This window comes from Vigna unguiculata, chromosome 6, assembly GCF_037176805.1.
Source record: "Vigna unguiculata cultivar grain cowpea cultivar isolate G323 ecotype 2 chromosome 6, ASM3717680v1, whole genome shotgun sequence".
Classification (NCBI taxonomy): Eukaryota; Viridiplantae; Streptophyta; class Magnoliopsida; order Fabales; family Fabaceae; genus Vigna; species Vigna unguiculata.
This window is the reverse complement of record NC_140797.1, coordinates 40197265-40219819: the sequence shown is the minus strand read 5'-3', so window position 1 is coordinate 40219819 and position 22555 is coordinate 40197265. Positions and strand designations below refer to the sequence as shown.

General features: G+C 28.7%; 2 protein-coding genes across 2 annotated transcripts; one reads left to right on the top strand and one right to left on the bottom strand.

Moving 5' to 3' along the window:
• Window positions 1-11247: 11247 nt before the first annotated feature.
• Window positions 11248-13843, bottom strand: LOC146885890 (uncharacterized). The gene is made up of 2 exons (XM_085674175.1): window positions 12559-13843; window positions 11248-12451 (listed from the first exon to the last, which is right to left on the bottom strand). The coding sequence occupies exons 1-2, from the start codon at window positions 13406-13408 to the stop codon at window positions 12417-12419; spliced, it is 885 nt and encodes a 294-aa protein (XP_085530301.1). The 5' UTR covers window positions 13409-13843; the 3' UTR covers window positions 11248-12416.
• A 6098-nt stretch (window positions 13844-19941) lies between these two features.
• LOC114186664 (putative WRKY transcription factor 46) lies at window positions 19942-22208 on the top strand. Its single transcript, XM_028074639.2, has 3 exons — window positions 19942-20491; window positions 20579-20707; window positions 21210-22208. Exons 1-3 carry the CDS (start codon window positions 20175-20177, stop codon window positions 21880-21882), a joined length of 1119 nt encoding a protein of 372 aa, XP_027930440.2. The 5' UTR covers window positions 19942-20174; the 3' UTR covers window positions 21883-22208.
• The last annotated feature ends 347 nt before the right edge of the window (window positions 22209-22555 follow it).

Sequence of the window (22555 nt, the reverse complement as noted above, 5' to 3'; positions counted from 1 at the left end):
CTAATTAATGAAATTTTTTTATGAAATTTCTATTTATATATAAGCGATTTATTATTAAAATAATACTAGGATCTCATTATTTTAAACACAATTATCTTTTAGTATGATTTTTTAATTCTCACAAAAATCATTTAAAAATATTAAAATTTATAAGAAATTTAAATATCGATTAATTCAAATATTTAACTATTTCATCCTAATTTACTGCACTTATCCAAATTTTAAAAATCCTTCTCCAGTTCCTCATTTCAAACATCATACATTAATCCCATTAAGGATAGTGAAACTTCTATGAATAGTACTAGTAATGGTGTAAAAAAAAAGAAAAAGAAAAAGAATTGCATTTAAATAGCAAACTCTATTATTTATTTCTCAACTTGGGTTAGATAAATTGCGATTGATGAGAAAGGACGAGGAGAACTAATTGAAAAACACAAAAGGTAAGTTTCATTACGAGGAAAGATTCCCATCCAATAATGCTTACATTACATGCATCCAATGAGAGCATAATTCAATGGTGGAGATAAACGGAAAAAAAGGATCCACTTTTTTTTTTTTTTAAGGTTAAAAAATAATTATGATTAATTTACGATTTTTGATCGTAAACAATAATTGGCTATGAATATTTTTCTTTACTTAATTTGATAATAATATTCTATTATGTGTTTATATAATTAAAATTATTTGTTAGCTAAAACAAGTGAGTTTAATTATTTAATTTTTGAAGATAACCCATCTTTAAGACAATGTCTTATTATTTGTAGAAACATTATCATTTCCTTTAATATTAATTTTTAGAAAACTAAAATAATTTATACGAATTCGGATTAGGTAACTATAAAATATGTTAAACTTGGATCCGTCAAAGTTTCACTGACATGTTTTCTCCCTAAGCAGCATGAAATAATCGGTGATATATAGAAAGATAAATTCAGTGCATCAAATAAAAATATCTTATTTTAAATATACTTACATTTTATTTTTTATTATATATTTATTACAAAATAAAAATAAAATTGTCTGAAAGTATATACCAAAATGGGTTGTTCCATTAAAATAAGGCTTAAATACCTTTTTATTCCTCATCTTCGTAGTGTTTGTTGTGGATGGTCCTCATTTTGACAGAATGTTTAAATTGGTCATCATTTTTACCGAATGTTTAAAATGGTTCTCATTTTCACAATTCGTGTTTTATTTAGTCTTTTTTCTGTAATGTCGTTTAAATCATTAACGAAACATTGTACAAATGCTCTGTTAATGATTTAAACGGCGTTACAGAAAATGACCAAATAAAACACGAATTGCGAAAATGATGACTATTTTAAACATTGGGTAAAAACGAGGACCATTTTACACATTCTATCAAAATGAGGACCATCCACAACAAACACTACGAAAATGAGGATCAAATTTAAGCCTTAAAATAATTATAGATAAAAATTCAAAATAACTAAGAAAAGGACAAGCAGAACAAAAAATGGCAATTCATAGCGTAATGTGAATCCGCCTTTCATTTATTAGGAAACCTACGGGTACAGAAAACTGAAAATTGAAAGTTATAAGTAGGAAAAAATAATATGTATATTCCTAAAATATTAAATGACACCAAAAAAGAAAAAATATATTATGGTATAATAGAAAAAAATATAAAAATGATAAATTTAGAAAAAAATTATTCTTGTATAATTATACTATATAAATAAACAACTTCAACCCCAACGTTACGTAACGAATAATTAAACCCTTCATTTACTCTTTCTTCCTCATCAATGTCCTAAATTTCGAAACACATTACTTTCTCTTTCAGAAATAAATAAAAAAAATCATTACAAGAGTAAAAGCGAAAAATTTTATACTGTATAATAAATTATTAACATTTATAATAATTCATTGAAAATCATTTAATGATAATGATGCTAATAATGCAAAACAAGAAACGAAAAAAAAAATGGAATTTGCAATTCTGAGAGTGGGGTATAGAGGTCTATCATATGTTGATTTGTATCATCACAACTTGATAAAATGATTCACTCTTTCCTCTTCTCTGTTCTTTTTCTTCTTTCTTCATTTCTTGAAATTCTTGAAATTCTCTCTTTGACTGCTTCATACTCTAAAACAAGTTTTTGGAAGAGCCAACACTATCAAACATATGGTATTTGGAGTGGAAATGTCATACATTTTAAATAGCTTAAAGGAAAGTGAATAAAATATATTATAAAAAATAGTCAATAAATTCGAGAGAAAGATGCTACTAAAACATTTTTCAAATAATCTTTCTCAGATTTATTAAAGTATAGTAAAAGCATAATGAATCTCACTTATTTTCTCCTTAGACTTATATACTTAATTTACTGTCCAATGTTTTTGTTTTTTAAGATGAATTTAACAAAGAAATAGGAAAATGAGATAAGAAATAGTGGAATTTGAGATAAAGATTTATGAAATTTAATTAATGATGTAATATGTTTGATGGATTAAAAATGTATTTTAATTGATAAAAATAGAATATTATCATTTTATCATTGATCATAAAAATAATTTAAAATAAAAAAAAATTAGTGTAAATTTTGTTAGAATTAACTCATATATAACAACAAGAATCGATTGAGAGATACAAATAAATTCTCATGCACCTTTCAACTTTTCACTCTCTTATTCTTAAGACACATTTGATTATCTTATTTTAGCATTTTACTTCGACTTCCTCTCACATATCCACTTAAATCAACTTCAACAAATGCTATTTTTTCACACTTTTTTAGCATTTGTAATTATTTAAAGAAAAAGTTTATCTGTTCCTTTATATTATCAAATTTTAGAAGATTTTTGGTTTAGTTTAATTGTTATTTTTTAAAGTTTAAGATGTCTTTAATTAATTTTTATTAACTATGCTCTTATTTTTTTGATCCAACATTCAATTAAGTTATATTATATTTAACTCAATATTTATAATTTTTATAAAGTATAAATAAAAAATCATAAGTATTTTATTAAAATAAAGAAGACAGAAACAGTAATAGATTAGCTTTTCTGGGACCTCTGTCCGAAACAATAACAGATCAATGGTTTGGGAACTGATAATTGATAGGTAATAACAGCCACCTTCCAAAATTTAGGTGGCAAAGTATATAAATTTATATATTTTAATGTGGAGAGAGATTAACCTAAAAAATATATAAATTATTAAATGATAGCATTATTTTTATTTGGTAAAAGTTAGTTAATTTTAAATAACACAAAGTAAACCAAATAATAATTCCTTAAGAAAGAGAAAGACACATTAGGGACAAAAATAATTGGAGGGCCTAGCCAAACGCGTCTCCGATACTAATCTTGATTTATGAGTGAGGAGAAGAGACGATGCTAAGGACCACCAACAACCACTTCCAGTGTCCCTCACATGACATCATCATTTTCCACAAAATATCCTCGTCGTTTCATACAGATTTTCCCGTGTTTTTGTTTTTTGTCAACACTTCACCACCTTTCCAATTCAAACTTCCGTACGTGGTATGTTTGCAATAATGCAAATTTGGTGGTTCCATTTCGGTCATTTCCTTTTATTTTATTTCAAAATCACACTATGTCTCTCTGTTTTCCTCTACAAATTTCAAATATTTAAGGCTCTGGTGTCTTTACTTCTTATTTCTAATCCATAGTTTATCACTAGACTATAATTATTAGTTAAGATATAATTATTTTTGTTGGAAAAAACTTCAAGAATTATCCTGTTAAGAGAAAAATAAAATAATCAGAAGAATACATAAAAATATAATGTAAAAATTCTAATATCAAAGAAAAAATCATAATAATTATCTAAAGATAACCAAAAAATAACATTTACATTACGTGAGAATTGTACCGACATTCTCGATGCTTTATTACAAGAATATAATAATAATAAAAATTAAATACAAAGTTTAAAGTGTTTTTAATTAAAATAAAAAATATTTTGGACTTAGAGTTTATTATATATGCGTATATGCGATGTGGAACTTTTTAAGACATCAACAATTTTTACTTAAGGACGTAATAATTCAAGTGTCACTATTCGATTATGACTCATCGACCCACTTAGTCTCCACCACGAAACAATTGATGTCATCTGCAACAATCTCTGTCAATAATTGTTCCATTAGAAATTTTAATATTAAATCAAACTCGTAACCTGATTCTAATACCAATTGTTGGATTGAGTGCTTATCAATAGACAAAATACTATAGATGTTAGTCATAGCGTAATTCATTTTACTTAAGAGCGTAATAGTTCAATTACTATAATTCGATTGTAACTCGATCTACTTAATCTCAATCATGAAATCACCTATAATATAGTATTTTTATTTTTGGAAATAGTGTTTGTTTTAAATCTTACTATACTATGAAACCTTCAATCCACATCATAATATATAAGTCAATAAGAATCCACATCGTAATACCTGTCAAAAATACTAGGTTAAAATACTCCATTCATCCATGTTTTTGTTGAAAAATCTCAAATAGGTCATAAGATTTTTTTTAGTCTCAATTAGGTCCATATTTTTGAAAATGTATAACAATTAAGCTCATTCCGTTAGTATGATGTTAACGGTGTTAAGGATATGCCACGTGTCAGCTCCACATTTTTTTGATTTTTTTTAATTTTTTTTAATTTTTTTTAAATTTTTATTTTTTGAAAATTATTCATGCCACGTGTCACGTCAATATTGTGCCACGTGTCACGTCAGTAAGGTGACACGTGTCAAATTATTGTCTGAATCTCAATTTGGTCCATATATTTGTTATTTTTATTACATTTCAGTCTATTTTTTAAAATTTTTTTAAATATATTTATTTTAACCTTTTACAAAATTGTTTTAAAATTTTATATTTAAATTTATAAAATTTTTATTTTTAAACCAACTCTAACATTTGTATATAAATTATTTAAAACAATTTTGTAACAAGTTAAAATAAATATTTTAAAATTTTAAAACAAAATATAAAATAAACTTAATATTATTAAAATTGTTTAATAAAAATATTATTATAAAATTTATATAAAAGTTAAATTTGATCTCAATTTGGAAAAGATGAAATTGAAAATTAAAAAGAATGGACTAAAATATAATTAAAATAACAAATATATGGACCAAATTGAGATTCAAACAATGACTTGACACGTGTCACCTTACTGACTTGACACGTGGCACATTTGTGACACAGTGGCATGAATAATTTAAAAAAAAATTAAAAAAATTAAAAAAAATTAAAAAAAAAAAAAAATTCAAAAAAATAGGAGCTGACACGTGGCATGTCCTTAACACCGTTAACATCATACTAATGGAATGGGCCTAATTATTACACATTTTCAAAAATATGGACCTAATTGAGACTAAAAAAAATCTTAGAACTTATTTAAGATTTTTCAACAAAAACATGGACCAAAGGAGTATTTTAACCAAAATACTATAACGATTAAGTCAATAAGAATAAAACAATATTCATGAATATATAAAAGTTCATCTTTTACTTTACCTCTTCCTGAAAAATAATATAGTTTGTTACATCGTTAGAGTCCAATTGTTTAATTAAACTGGAGCGATTTATTATACCTTTAAACGTGTAATTTCTAAACTATCATGCATTTGAATGGAAAATAATATAGTAAGATGATAAACAACTACATATTTTTCTTAAGAAAAAATTACTATGTGTAATATGTTTTTCTTTTGTTTTTCAAATAGACTTAATTATCTTCATTTTTTTAACAAAGTTACCTGATCCAAAATTTATTCGGACTATAACTAATATCATTATATAAAGCGATTTTTCTTTTAGTATATACAATTTTCTAAAATAAAAATAAAAATAATTATTTAATTATTTTTATTCTTTAAATATTTTTTAATTTAAATTTAATAATCTCCTTTTTTTAATTTTATTTTTTAAAATAAAATAATTGTCTTATTAATTTTATCTTTTAAGTAATCATTAATTTAAATTAAATTACTTTTAAACTAAAGTAATTATATAGTAATTATTAATATTTTATTTTTCAAAACAACTATCTACTTAAAATTAATTATTTTTTTAAATCTAATTAGTTATCATTATGAAAAGTAAAACACACATACTCATTTATATGTTTTCTGATTATAAAAATAAAATAACTTTCACAGTTGTCCGATACACACTTCTTTTTCTTCTTCCTTTTTAACTTTTACCAAACAAAGTATAAATATATAACTTTATTAATATCTATGGTCTTATTTATAGACAAGAATATTTTTTTTTTAAATATAAACAACTTCCTAACTACTTTTACTTCATTTAATGGTATTTCTTTTTCTAAAATACCTTAATTCTGATTAAGGTATTGCTTTTAATTATAATATCATAACATTTAATTTTAGATTTAAGAACAAGTACATTTAAAAAATATATTGAAAAAATTATAAAATTTAATATAGTTAGTAAACTAATTTATTATATAATTGCAAAATAATAAATATAGGTAAGTTGCTTATGAGTTTAATAAACTTATTACTACTTTTGTTCTTATTAACACTATTATGGTAATTCATGCAAAGACTTCAAAACAATATGTCATTAAGTACAGAAAAAAACATGATGCTTCATATATCACGAATGGTCTTGGACCATTAAATTTTAAACCAATTAATATTTTCAGTTCTCAATGAAATATTAAAAATAACTTTTTTTATTTTTAGATACATATATTTGTAGCACAAACGTAAAATTGTTAAATGGGATAGGAGAGAATTGAAGATGAGGTATCGTTTTCAACGTTTGAATGAAATATTTTCCACGTTGTGGACCGTGGAAATAAGCTTGCACTGCTGCTTTTGAGGCTGAGTAATCAATAATCATTGATTTGTACTACAAACGCGTTTCCGAGCTCATTGTGGAAATTTTCAATGCCCAAACATGCGGCCATTATTCAATCCTATTAATATCAATATCCCCAAAGAAACAACTATTGAGGAAACTTTTCGTTAATATTGTGTGAATTTTATTATTTCAAGTATATTCAATTTGAATTTATATTTTTCTTTAAATGTTTAACGTAATTTTGAATTTTTATTATTAATATTAACATTATTTAAATATCTTTCGATCTTACCCAAGTCTGTCCTGCATAATTAGAACAATCATTACGTTTTCGTCGAGATATTGTTTACGGTTTTATCCTTTAAGGTGTCTTGGAGGATAGATGAAATATTGTTCCGACACAACCAAAGTTTGTCCAACAGGATTGTTAAGGACAGCGACTACGTTCTTGAGATATAGTCCGCTTTGGAGTGTAGTGTTCAGGTTTCGTTACGATTTTGTCCTTAAAAGATGTATTGAGAATAGAGAAAAGGAAGAAGTATTTAAATTGTACTTGACCTCGACTCCTAAACAATGTGAAATTTATTTGGCGTACTGAAACAAAATATTAATTAATAATTAAAAATACTAATATTAATAATATTTTTTAATTCACAGTTAATTTTATTCTTTGGCTAATATCAATATTAATTATAATTATACATTATGTTTATAATGCTGTTGGTTAAGGTTTTTGTTATCAACTCTGTAATTAATTTCACTTGAAAAAATATCACAATTGATGTTTAGACAACAAAAATCTCAAATAGTGTTAGTAGAATTGTTTCTCAGTGAAAGAACATCTTAATAAATGATTGATAATAAATAATATTGATGTCAATAACAAAAAAAATATCACCATAAATATTAAGAAAAAAATTACAATAAATACCAATTGAAAAATTGAAGTGACATATGCTGAAAAATATTCCAACAATAAAACTTTCTTTCAAATCATAAATAAAAATATTCACAACAACAACAAAATAATTCTATCGTTTTAGATAACAAAAAAAATAAAAACTCATGCACATGAATGAATATTTTAATTAAGATTTTTGTCAGACATTATTATTAAACTTTGACATCTTAGATTCCAAAACCAATCAAGCATTTGTTATTATCTAAAAATTTATTAAAATAAATAAATAAAATAAACTAATACAAAATATGGATGATTACACTAAATCTTTATAAGTTATATTTCAATAGATAAATTATACCTAATATAAAAAATATATAAATAAATACAAAGAGTAAAACATTAAATTATTTATATTATTTTTTATATAAAAATAAATTAATTAACTTATCACAATTATTTCTTTTACAAAAACATAAAAAACTTTAAACTACATATACTTAAAAAAAATACGAACACTAATATTATTTTCGTTTAAGACGATTTAAAGGAATCACTTATTCATCTAAAATCTATGACAAACTAAAAAAATATACTATCCAACCAAAATATCTAAAATCTTTCCTTCAAATATATTCCAAAGTGTTAATAATCTCGTAAACTTAGCATAAATAGAATTATCGTCCAATATTATATATCAATATTTATTCTTACATAGTTAACTGATATCTTTTCTTCACCTATTTTTCTTCTTGTTGTTATACCGAATCCTATAAATAGAGTTTTAAGTGTAAAACTTAATTAAGGATCTTTAAGATTTATAATTCTCACACGATAAATCATAATAGAGTACTAACCTTGATCCATGAGAGATCCTGTGAATATGCGTTCTTTAATTTATAATCTTGTGTGCTCTTCAACCACCGTTTCCCAATCTATCTCTTTGCCTTTCTTTCTCTTCTCACACGTACTTGATGGGTTACAGTGAAAAGAACCTTATGGCCAGAGACAGAACCCCAATTCCTTTTTATACCAACGTCCATCAAGTTGGTTTTTATTTTATCTTTATCTTTATTTTATTTTATTATCACTTCCCATAATAATAACCAATAAGTCTCTATATTTATTAAATCACAATTGGGCCCATCATAATATTTCAAATGAGTCACTAATAGAATTAATTCGTCAATTAATTCTAACATTCTCCCACTTGACTCATACGATGTCATAACATTATGTGATTTAATACATAAACATAATGCGCAATAAAAGACCTTGCATAAATTGGTTCCATCATTATTAAAGATACAGAAATAATAAGAGTCATGGCGGTCACACATCATTTGATCGACATGATCCCTTCCATGTACTACTATATCATCCCTTTCTCCTTAATATGACCTTAAAAACGAGAAGTCCATAATGGGTTCAAACACAATGTCATTTTACAAAGCAATAACATAACATAATTTGTTTTCTTCATCATAATTTGCATGCATAAACATAAAGAAGAAAACACAGATTTCAGAAATTTATACATTAGGGAGCTCAAAGTGTCACATCAACATTAAAAACATTAACATTCAACATTTAACATTCACTAGTAGACATAATGCCCATATTCTTTACATGACCAGCATACAATTTGGGCGGTAACCCTTTTGTTAAAGGGTCAGCAATCATAAGATCTGTGCTAATATGTTCTATTGACACTTTACGTTTCTGAACTTCTTCTTTAACGGCAAAGTATTTCAATTCCATATGTTTAGCACCTTTAGAATACTTGTCGTTTTTAGAAAAGAAGACTGCTGCGGAATTATCACAATAAATTTTCAGCGGCTTGGAAATACTGTCGACTACTCCAAGTCCTGAAATAAAGTTTCGCAACCAATTAGCCTGAACTGTGGCCTCAAAGCATGCCACAAATTCAGCTTCCATGGTGGATGCAGCAATGACAGACTGCTTCGCACTTTTCCATGAAATCGCTCCTCCGGCTAAAAGATACACATAACCAAATGTAGACTTTCTTGTATCCACGCAGCCGGCAAAGTCTGAATCTGTATAACCTATCACCTCAAGGTGATCAGATTTTCTATAAGTAAGCATGTGATTCTTTGTTCCTTGTAGGTATCTTAAAACTTTCTTTGCAGCTTTCCAATGCTCCAGACCTGGATTACTTTGGTATCTACCAAGCATACCAACTGCAAAGCTAATATCTGGCCTCGTACAGGTTTGAGCATACATCAAACTCCCAACAACAGATGCATAAGGGATATTTTCCATCTGTTTCCGTTCCAAATCATTCTTTGGACATTGCATGAGACTAAACTTGTCTCCTTTCTGTATTGGAACAGGAGATGCTGAACATTTATCCATTCTGAATCTCTCTAAAACTTTATTAATATATGCATTCTGAGACAAACCTAACAATCCTTGTGATCTGTCACGAAATATTTCTATTCCTATCACATAGTATGCCTCACCCATATCTTTCATTTCAAAGTTATTAGAGAGAAACCTCTTAGTCTCACTTAATAGACCAAGATCATTTGTCGCAAGCAAGATATCATCAACATACAGAATCAGAAATATAAACTTACTCCCACTGACCTTCAGATATATACACCGATCAACGGTGTTTTCCTTAAATCCAAAGGACACAATAGTATCATTGAACTTAAGATACCATTGTCGAGAAGCTTGTTTAAGTCCATATATCGATCTCTTAAGTTTACACACCATGTGCTCCTTTCCTTCTTCAGCGAACCCCACCGGTTGGTCCATATAGACATCCTCTTCTAAATCTCCATTCAGAAAAGCAGTTTTAACATCCATTTGATGCAACTCAAGATCATAATGAGCTACTAATGCCATGATAATTCTAAAAGAGTCTTTCTTAGAAACAGGCGAAAAAGTTTCCTTATAGTCAACGCCATCTTTTTGAGTAAAACCTTTGGCAACAAGACGGGCCTTGTAACGTTCAATATTGCCTTGAGAGTCACGCTTAGTCTTAAAGACCCATTTACACCCAACTCTCTTGCATCCTTCTGGCAATTCCACAAGGTCCCATACGTCATTATGTGTCATTGATTTAAGCTCATCTTTCATGGCATCTAACCACTTATCAGAATTATCACCATTAATGGCTTCTGAAAAAGAAATTGGATCATTATCAATACTTAAGTCATTTTCTGACTCTTGTAGATAAACCACATAATCATTCGAAATAGCAGACTTTCTATCTCTGTGAGATCTTCTTAATACTATTTCTTGTGGTTGTTCTACTATTGGTTCATTGTTAACCTCGGGATCATTAATTTGTTGTTCTTCTTGATTGTTGTGAGTTTCTACAACATGTGAAACAACAACTCTTGATAAAGAAGTACTAGTTATAGGAACTTGTACTCTAACTTCTTTAATCTCCACATTTCGTGAAGCTTCACTCCCACTGGTTTCGCCATTTTCAATGAACCGAGCATTTCCAGTTTCAACGATTCTAGTACTATGGGTAGGACAGTAAAACATGTACCCCTTTGATTTTTCTGGATAACCAATGAAAAATCCACTGATTGTTCTTTCATCCAGTTTCTTTTCTTGCGGATTGTATATTCTTACTTCTGCCTGACAACCCCAAACATGCAGGTGTCTCAAACTGGGTTTCCTATTCGTCCATAACTCAAAAGGAGTCTTTTGAACAGCTTTACTAGGAACCCTGTTCAACAAATACATGGCAGTCTTTAAAGCATACATCCACAATGATACGGGTAAACATGAATTACTTAACATACTCCTAACCATATCCATTAAGGTTCGATTACGCCTTTCTGATACACCATTTTGTTGTGGTGTGCCTGGCATTGTGTATTGAGCACAAATACCACGTTTCTCAAGGAACTTAGCAAACGGACCAGGGTGTTGTCCACTTTCATCATATCTTCCATAATACTCACCACCTCTATCAGACCTTACGATTTTCACCTTTCTGTCTAATTGCCTTTCCACTTCATTTATATAAACTTCCAAGGCATTTACTGACTGAGATTTCTCATGCAGTAAATAGACATGTCCATAACGCGAAAAATCATCAATAAAGGTGATGAAGTACTTCTCTTTATTGAAAGAATTTACATCAAACGGACCACATATATCGGTGTGTATGATTTCAAGAAGCTGAGTGCTTCTCGTGGCTCCTTTCTTTGTGTGTTTAGTTTGTTTGCCTTTAATACAATCCACACACACATTCAGATCAGTAAAATCTAAATCCGGAAGGATTTCATTCTTTACTAATCTTTGCATTCTTTCTTTGGAAATATGTCCCAAACGTTTATGCCACAAGTAAGCAGATTGTTCATCCACTAAACTACGTTTAGTGCCAACATTGTGATGCAAAGTCATAAGAGTTTCAGCATATAAATTATCCAAATTCAATTTATATAAACCATCATAAAGTGTACCAGATCCAATCATAAAAGTACGCTTAAACAAACTGAAACAACCATTCCCAAACTTAAAAGAATATCCAGCAATATCAAGCTTAGACAAAGAAATTAAATTCCTAGTGATACTAGGTACATAAAAAGTATCCATAAGGTCTAAGTGATATCCAGTGTCGAGGATTAGACGATAAGTCCCGACCGCTTCCACTAGAACTTTCTCTTTATTGCCCATGAAGACAAACTTCTCATTTGGGTTTATGGTTCGGGTTGTAAGAAATCCCTGCATCACATTAGAAACATGAGTCGTACATCCAGAATCAATCCACCACGTATTATGGGGAACTTCAGTTAAGTTTGATTCAAAACATACATAAGCATTATGCTCACCTTTCTTTTCGAACCAAGCCTTACGCTTTATGCAGTCCTTCTGGAAATGTCCAGACTTCCCGCAGAAATGACATTTGTCATTTTTCTTCTGGATTTTGGTTGAGGACTCGTCAATCTTCAGTGGTCCTTTACCCTTTCCATGTTTCTTAGCAACTTTCTTTCCAACAGCTCCTTGATTCTTCACATATTGAATAGAGTGGCTTCCTAAGTTCTTCAGTCGGGTCTCCTCCTGAACTAGCATACTGTGCAATTCATGCACATTCCACTTGTCTTTCATGGTGTTATAGTTCATCTGGAACGGACCATACTCAGACGGTAATGAGTTCAGAATGAACTGCACGAGAAAACCTTCATCCACTGCCATTCCTAAAGACTTAAGTCTTGCTGCGATATTTGTCATCTCGATCACATGCTCATGCATAGTACGCGAACCGTCAAACTTCATAGTGGTCAACGTACTCATCAGTGTCCCAACGAGAGACTTATCAGCAGTTTGGGAGCGCTCTTCCACAAATTTCATAAATTCTTTTGCGTCATCAGTTTTGGGAAGAGCTGACTTTATATTACTTGCTATGCTCATTCTCATAAACATTAAGCTAAGTCTATTTGATCTTACCCAGGCTTTGTAATGGGCTTTCTCTTCATTGCTACTAGCATCCGTGATAGCAGCCGGCTTTTCAACTAGAAGAGCTAGATCAAGATCCAACACACCTAAGTGAAATTGGACTTGCTCACTCCAGTCAGGGAAATTCAACCCATTAAAGACTGGAACAGACGAAGCAAGCGCGTGTAAAGATACCGGAACAGAGACTGCAATTAACACATGCCTAACATTAATGCTTTGAGTCATAAAACTAAACGTAAAAACAGATTCAGATATAAACAATCATTCTATGCATACTAATGTTCTCCTTTGGGAGATCCACTAATACACAAACATAAACATAATGATGCTAATCACATTATAACATTATTGATAATTAAAATATGCATCAACTAGAATCACCTACTACCTTTGGGTATATAAATAAAACTAGTGACGCATACAAAATTATCTACAATCATGTTCATTAATTATGAGAACAATTAATCAACCTTTGGGCGATCCTTAAATGTCTTATAATTAATGAATTTTAATTAACCCATAAATTTAATTATTCATAATTTAGCATCCATACTATGGGTAATTAAAATAAAAAACATTAATAATTTGAAATCATATAAACTTTAAAATTTTGGCCACTTTGGTGACTAACAAAATTTATCATACTTAATTTCAAATAAATAAATAAACATTTAATTGCTATAGACTTTATATAACATCCTCATTAATTTTAATTTAACAATAACAAACATAAATATTATTGCAAATTAAAATAAAATTATTAATTATTTATATAAATAAAATAATTAATATTTATTTTATTGGTAACATAAACCAATAAAAATATTGCTCTCAAATTCAATTAACTTAATAGGATTTCAAAACTCAAAACGTAAAAGTGAAAATATCTTTTAAATTCACAACCGCACACCTCATGAAAGCTTGCAATCAGCGGTTTACAATCCACGTAAAAAAAAAAAACCAACTCGTACACGTTCACACAGCATTTCAATCAATGAAAGATAACACTTTCAGTAACAGCCACTTTCATACGTAACAGGGTTTTTTTTTTTCTTTTCTTTTATTCAATGCCAAAAAAAAGATAAAAACCATTACAGTAAAGCACACACAGTAAAGCACGCATACTGATAAATGGCAGCAGTGGATACAATATTTTAATAGCAATATCATCATTCATAAAATTAAATTAGGAGAAAACATCATAAAGAGAAACATCACATGATAGGAGAATCATAAATCCTACAATCAAGCTCTGATACCACATGTAAAACTTAATTAAGGATCTTTAAGATTTATAATTCTCACACGATAAATCATAATAGAGCACTAACCTTGATCCATGAGAGATCCTGTGAATATGCGTTCTTCAATTTATAATCTTGTGTGCTCTTCAACCACCGTTTCCCAATCTATCTCTTTGCCTTTCTTTCTCTTCTCACACGTACTTGATGGGTTACAGTGAAAAGAACCTTATGGCCAGAGACAGAACCCCAATTCCTTTTTATACCAACGTCCATCAAGTTGGTTTTTATTTTATCTTTATCTTTATTTTATTTTATTATCACTTCCCATAATAATAACCAATAAGTCTCTATATTTATTAAATCACAATTGGGCCCATCATAATATTTCAAATGAGTCACTAATAGAATTAATTCGTCAATTAATTCTAACATTAAGCATTACATGTATAAATTAAAATATATAATAAGCATATTTTTTCCATTATTAGAAAAAAAAGAAATTAAAAATATATATAAAATAGTGTTTAAAAAAAATAAAATATATAAATATTTTATATGATTGTCAATATGAACAAACTAATCTGGTTTATGATTCAAATAAGTCAAACTTAAAAAATAATGACCTAAGAGGAAAAATAATGTGCTAATAGAGTGACTCACACCTAATAAACCTAATAAGTTGTTATATTTATTCTTTTATGTTAAATTCTTTGTTTATTTTAATTAATTGTGAATATAAAAATATTAATAAAATTATGTTCATTGATGTTTAGATTAGAATTCATTATTTTTATAGTATATTTTATTATTAAATATTGAAATTTAAAATTTTGAACAATAATATATCATAATTTCTTTTATAAATAAGTTGTAATCTAATATAATTTTTAACTAAACAAATAATAGTCCATTAATTCGTGGCTATATTGGTCTAATAAAGAGTTAAAAATTAAATTATGCGTCTTTTAAAATACAAATCAACTTATCATTTTTTTTAACTTGACCTACAAAACTAGATCATGTTGGTCATACCACCATCTTAAAAGTTTTAATATTATATTTAATAAAAAAATTAAAGTATAACTAACACTTAACATTCTCATTCTATTAATCTTTCATATATTACTTTTTGTTGACTTTGTCTGATTCTTTCTTCTCTTCTAACACTTAAAATTCTCATTCTATTAATTTTTCATATATTACTTTTTCTCGACTTTCTCAAATTATTTCTTTTAAATGTTTAAGTTATGTGTATTGTGAATATAAATGCTTTTTATACCATCAATCAGAATTTTTTTTGTTAAAAAAAAGTACCGTTTATGAGTAAACATTAATATATATATATATATATATATATATATATATATATATATATATAACATTTAAATTTCCTTGACATATATATATAGTTGTTACTATAAGAGTTAAAAATTGTGATGATATTAGATATTTTGTTATTCAAGTTAGATGTAACATTCTTTTCAATTTAATTATATCGGTCTAGTTTTATATATATATTTTTTAAATATCAAATAAACATTATAATTGATTTATTTTAAAGATAATTATTATAAAAGTAAAAAAAATTGTCATATATCTTTCATTTTGAGTCTTTTTATGATGCAGCCATTAAGCCTATCGCGAGACATCTGAATTTGTATTGATATAATCAAACAAAGTTATTCAAACAATTTTTTTCAAAAAGTTCCAGTGTTGATATAATCAAACAATTTTTTTTTTTTTAAATCACTAGTGTTGGTATACTCAGACAAAAATATTCAAATTATCTAATTTTTTTTTTCGAGGAACATTTCTTTTGGAAGGAGAATAATTGTTGACTCTTACAATTCATAATCATCTTTCTCTGATCTCTACACATTTTGTCATTTTCACCAAACTTAATTAACCTTTAGTTATTATAAATTTACCGCATCACATAACTCCATATATGATAAATATTTGAAATAAAATTCAAGTATGCAACATTTAAAAAATTACTTTTTATGTAATTATTTTATTAAGAAAATGAAACAATTTCAGCAGATTTAATACTGAAAACAAATTATTCAAATTCAATAATAGGAGATAACAACATTATTTTGGCGTCTTATGACATGTTTAAAGCAACCAAACCAATAATGTTTGTCGCATTTCAACCAAAAATAACATTAATATAAAAAATTATTTTATAATTAACTAACTAAATACATGGACTGTGATAATATTATTTATAATGTCAACAAATTTTTAATGTCATTTGTTCATGAGATTATATTCGTTCATCGATAAAGTTTGAAGATAAAATTTACTTTAAGTATAAGGATATTAGACATGAGAACAAAGACAATAATGAATTTTTACTTTAGAGACGATGATGAAATAATAAAACTCTTCATCATCTTCATGTTATCATCCCTGATAATTCTCTACTTTAGTTAATATTGAAAGATAAGTTATCTACGTATTAATGTTATAATAAATATGTGAAAGTCATTAATTTCCTTTTAAAACATAGGACTAAAATTGTAAAAGTGCAGGTAAATGGAGTATACAAAAATTCATTACGCAACAAGAAAGTAATATTTGGTTATTAAAATATATAGAAAGTTGTTTGTTTTTAATATAAATAAATTAGAGAATTTCATATCATGTGTATTTTATTAAACAAGCTTAAATACATCACTGGTTCTTATTTTTTTAAAATGTTTAAAAAGGTTATAATTTTTGTAAATTGTGGTTAATTTAGTCATTTTTGGTGATGACATTCACATGAAGGTAAACAATGATGGTCACGTGTCACTTTATAATTTTTTAAATTTTTAATTTTTTTTTAATTTTGAAAAAGTTGTCCACGTGTTAAATCAGCATTAAGTGCCATGCGTCAAGCCACTAGTGTCACATGTCAAGTTCCGATATACTTAATAAGTTTCATACCACTTAAGAGTCGAGGTCAAACGTAGTTTAAATATTTCTTTCTCCTTCCACCCTTCAATACGTATTTTAAGGTTAAAATCGTAAATGTTATACATTATCTTTATTAAAATTCACATTTATATTAAATATTTCTTTCATTATTTTTAAAGAAAACCTAACTATACTTTTGGAAGAAAATTATTAGATTTATATTTAATTTTTGCTACATGTAGATATTAGGATTAACGTTAATTTAAAATGAGAAGAATTTTTTTTTTCATTATTTTTAAAAATTAGAAGGAAAGTTCTTCATTATTTTTAAAATGATAAGGAAAATTTATAATTATTTTTAAAATTAAAAGGAAATTTATTTTTTTTAAACTAGAAGGAAAATTCTCTACTATATTTAAAATTAGTAGAAAAATTCTTCATTATTCTTAAAATTATAAGGAAAATTCTTCACTAGTTGTAAATTATGGTTGGTTGAGAAATAAGGTTAAATTATGTCATTGGTTCTCCTTTTCGTAGCAAAATATCAATTTGGTCCCTCTATTCTTTTAATCTCAATTTGGTCCCTATTTTATACAATTTGATGCAATCAAGTTTTTTTTTTTTTCCGTTAGTGGTGCATAACAACATCAAAGGGGTGTCACGTGTCACTTCCTGGATTTTTTGAATTTTTTTATATTTTTTTAAAATTCTTAAAAAATTTGTCACGTGTCAAGCTGACGTCGTGCCACGTGACAGTAACAGTGTGATGTGGCAGTGATAGTGCCATGTGTCATACTTATGCCAGTTGTCACTTCCTCATTCTTAATCTGGTCCCTGTATTTTTATTTTTATCTCAATTTAGTCATAATTTTTGTAAAAATTAAGCAATTTTGTCACTTTCCAAATTGAAACCAAATTTAATTTTATATAATTGTACACAAATATTTCTACCAAAATTGATATTTTTGGTAAATATTTTTAATAAGATTAATTTTATTTAAATTTATATTTTACATTGAACTTGATTTAAAATTGAGAATGAGAAAATGACACATGGCATAATAAGGACACGTGACACTATCACTACCACATCACACTGTCACTGTCACGTGGCACGATGTCAACTTGACATGTGACAACTTTTTAATTTCTTTAACAAATTTTTTAAAAAATTTAAAAAAATAAAAAAATTCAGGGACTGACACGTGATACCCCTTTAACGTTGTTACTGCACCAAAAGGGTTTGATTGCATCAAATTTTTCAAAATAGGAACCGAATTGAGATAAAAAATAATAGATGAATTAAATTGATATTTTGTTACGAAAAATGGGGACTAAAGACATAATTTAACCTAAAAATAATGAAAGAAATATTTAATGTAAATTTAAATTTTAATAAAATTTTCGGTATAACATTTATATATAAAATTTAAATTTGGTCAGTTTGGAGAGTGACAAAGTTAGGACTGAATTAAACAAAATTAACGAAATTAAGACTAAATTGAAAAAATTAACGAAAATTGAAACTGAATTAAATAAAAAACACATGATGATGATACTAAAAAAAATATAAAAAAAAAACACGAAATGATATATGACAGTGACGAATTATATTCTATTAACAATTTAAAAGTCGTCACAAAAATTGACTAAATTAACCATAATTTAAATCAATATATCAAATTGAACAAAATAAACAAAATTTAAAACAAATGTATTTTAGTCTATTAAATAAGGTAAATTATTTATTAACAAACTTTTTGTTATAAACTTAACAAAGTTTCTATAAATATAATTAAATAGATTTATTTTTTATTTTTTAATCAAAATGAAATAATAAAATAATATATTTTTTAACTAAATAAGTAGTCTGTCAAACATTTTGTTAAATTTTGTTTGTAAAAATATCATTACCCATTAAATAAGCATAAACAATCTCATCATAAATTGAAGAGATGAAGACAGCAGAATTTTCCTTGAATGGGGGAAGATAACAAAACAGATAACCCTAGATGACAGACAGACACCTACCCAAGGAAGGGGCAATTAATAGGAAGGGATGAGACTCACGTTAGAGCATTAACATTATCAGCAATGTGATGCACATTACATCACCATAACAACATCCATCCCTTTCTGTCGCTCCCTTCCTTTCACCTCACTAGCTGCAACCAAACCATTCAACTACTTTTTACTCATATTCTTAACATTGTTTTCGAAGTGTTTGCATTTCTCGGATTTTCCATGTTTTTTAACCCCTGATAGAAAAAAGTGTGAGAACTTTACGAGGAGTAAAGTAACGTCTGTGTTCAAAATAAGAAAGAAGATAGAAGAGAAAAGTGCTTGGAAATGACGAGGTGCAATAGAAGAATCTTCGGACTTGTTTCCATAGGAGCGAAAGAACGCGTGAAGCTCTCTTGACCCACACAAGGGGTTTGAAAGGGTCAGCACGTCAAATAAAAAAGATCACTCTCAGAGACTCAACAAATCTATGCACACACTACACTCTCCACTATCATGGACCCACATTTGTGGAAAACTCGTTCGGTTTGGCCAGTCAAATGTATCTCCTTCCGTTCAAATTTTCACTCTTATATATCCCTCTTCCTCTCACCTTCCAAACCAAGTCTTGTGTCTATTTCACACTCACCTTCACTCATACTTTGGTCCCTTAAGCATCCCCTTCATTTGCCACAACATCACTACTACTTCACTTTGCCTTGGATAATCTCCTTAAAATGATCAAATCCCTGAACTGAGGAATTCAAGGCCTTAGTGCAACCAAGTAGGAGAGTAATTCAATTCCCTATCTGTTATTGTTGTTGTTAGTTCATTTACACGAAATGGAAGCGAGCCCGAAAAGAAAACATTCTAGCCTGATTCATGAACTTATCCAAGGTAAGGAGCTGGCAAAGCAGCTCGGTAACCATCTGGTTTCTTCTTCTCCATCGTCCCATGAAACCAATGAACTGTTGGTTGATAAAATTCTCTCGTCCTATGAGAAAGTACTCACCATGCTGAACTGGGGGGCTACTGTGGGAGAGGCCAAAACCACCAGTGCCACCTTGATGGATTCCCATTCTTCTTTTACAAATGGTGGGAGTCCCAAAAGTGAGGTCGTGGACCGTGAATTAGAGCACAAAGCTGTCCTCAAGAAAAGGTAATGTCACGAGTTACCAAGTTCTTGTTTCTGTCAATTGTGTCGATTGTTGAGACTGGTGTTCTGATTTCAATTTGTGGCGTGCAGAAAGACCATGCCTAGATGGACGGAGCAAGTGAAGATTTGCTCGAGAACAGGACTTGAGGGGTCTTTGGATGATGGATATAGCTGGAGGAAATACGGGCAGAAGGATATTCTTGGAGCCAAGTTTCCAAGGTCAGTTACAAGCTCTCTTCTCCTTTAACTTTCTTGTTATAAATTAAGCAAGTTTGATTACTGAAATTTTTTCTGGTTACTGCAAAATCAGTGGTTAATTAGATGATCAGGGAAATAAAATATGCACGTTAATTGCAATCTGTAAACTAATTCAAATGAGCCTAAATTCGTGCCTTGTGTTAAAGGTGGAGTTGTATTAATGGGGTTAATTTTATGAGTTGAGCGAAGGATATACGTCCTTGCAGTGAGAAACGTGGCACTCTTATCAAATGGAACAACTTGTTGTAGAGTGCCATGCTGTTCTGGGTTTGGCTGGTCATGTACCCCATTCATTATTAAATGCTATAACATGCAAATTGCAATCGAATTTATAATGATCGACAAGAACAGGACATTAAGGCCCTTTTTCTCATTATTTTTGGACAGACTGTACTATAAACTTCACAGACTGTACTATTTTATAGTTTTGCCAAAAACTTACAACTTGTGACTTGCATTGCAGAGGATATTACAGATGCACACATAGAAATGTTCAAGGTTGTCAGGCAACTAAACAAGTTCAAAGGTCGGATGAAGATCCGACAACGATTGAGGTGACCTATAGAGGAAGACATACGTGCACGCAAGCTAAGTATTTGAACAAGGTATTCCCATCAAACATAAAGATGGGTTTGGGGGAAAATCAATTCCACAATGATCAAACTAATCAACCACTTGAAGAGAAAATACAGCAAACCCCAGTGGGGATTTTCGCCTTTGAAACAGAGCATAGAGTTAAAAGAGAGGAATTGGAAATCAAGGAGGATATCTTTCCATGGTTTTCATTTCATTCTCAATCAAATGGATCAGAAAACGGGGACAACATGTTACCCGAGTCGAATTTTGAAAACCATTTCACGGAAAGCTTTTCTCCTGCATTCATATCACCAGAGACTTCAGAATCAAACCCTTTCTGTTTGTCAGCGTGCTACTTGAACAACACTGAACTGTTCTGCCAACAGATACAAACCTCAGATTCTGATATCACTGAGACATTTTCAGCCCCAACTTCAGTAACCAATTCCCCAATCCTGGATTTGGACATTTTGCTTCATAAAGGGGATTTTGACACGGATTTCCCTTTCAACAACCCTGATTTTTTCTCTTCATTTGAGCTTCCCTGCACTTCCACTTAGATAGTTAAATAGTAGGTACGAACTAAGAACAGCGTAGCCAATGCCATAGTCTGTTCTGGATTAACTGGTGAGTCTTAGATCCTGGCTATGGAAGGGAATCATGAGTCATGTTGATAAACGAAGACAATGAAACCTCCTTGTCATGCAAGTTTAGTAGAGTTTTCCTGTATGTGATGTACGTTTTTACCTAGGGTGTAGTGCGTAAATAATATGTAGTTGTGTACTGGTGCATTTTGTTACTTGTAATTGGTTCCAGTGTTTCTTGGGGCTCTTCAGGCATTGAGTTTCTGAAATGAATGAGTTCTCATTTTAGCTGTTGTCTATAATTGTGGTCAATATTCAATTTCATATCACCAAACAAAAGAAAAAGATTGCCATCAATTTGGCCCAAGGATTCCGATTCCTGGCAGTAAGGGAATTCAATCAATCATTACTGTTTGCTGAAGATTGGAGGGCTTATGTTTTTGTTTGTAAATTTGACGTAAAATATACATTTAAAATTCAAACAATCTGATCTTCATATGATAGTTTGAATTCATGACTAACTTCACAACTTTCTTGTTGGGAAGAACCTCTTAGTTATTTCTTTCAGAAAATTGCAGAGAACCAGTTTTAAAAGCTAGTTGTTTTGTTAACCAAGACAACTTCTTATACTATTCCATATGAAACTTGG

Coding starts and splice junctions, on each gene's coding strand:
- LOC146885890 (XM_085674175.1), bottom strand. CDS start 13,408: ATGACTCAAAGCATTAATGTTAGGCATGTGTTAATTGCAGTCTCTGTT. Junction 12,452..12,558: donor GGCTTGGTTCGAAAAGAAAG/GTGAGCATAATG, acceptor AATGTGATGCAG/GGATTTCTTACAACCCGAAC.
- LOC114186664 (XM_028074639.2), top strand. CDS start 20,175: ATGGAAGCGAGCCCGAAAAGAAAACATTCTAGCCTGATTCATGAACTT. Junction 20,492..20,578: donor AAAGCTGTCCTCAAGAAAAG/GTAATGTCACGA, acceptor TGTGGCGTGCAG/AAAGACCATGCCTAGATGGA. Junction 20,708..21,209: donor CTTGGAGCCAAGTTTCCAAG/GTCAGTTACAAG, acceptor CTTGCATTGCAG/AGGATATTACAGATGCACAC.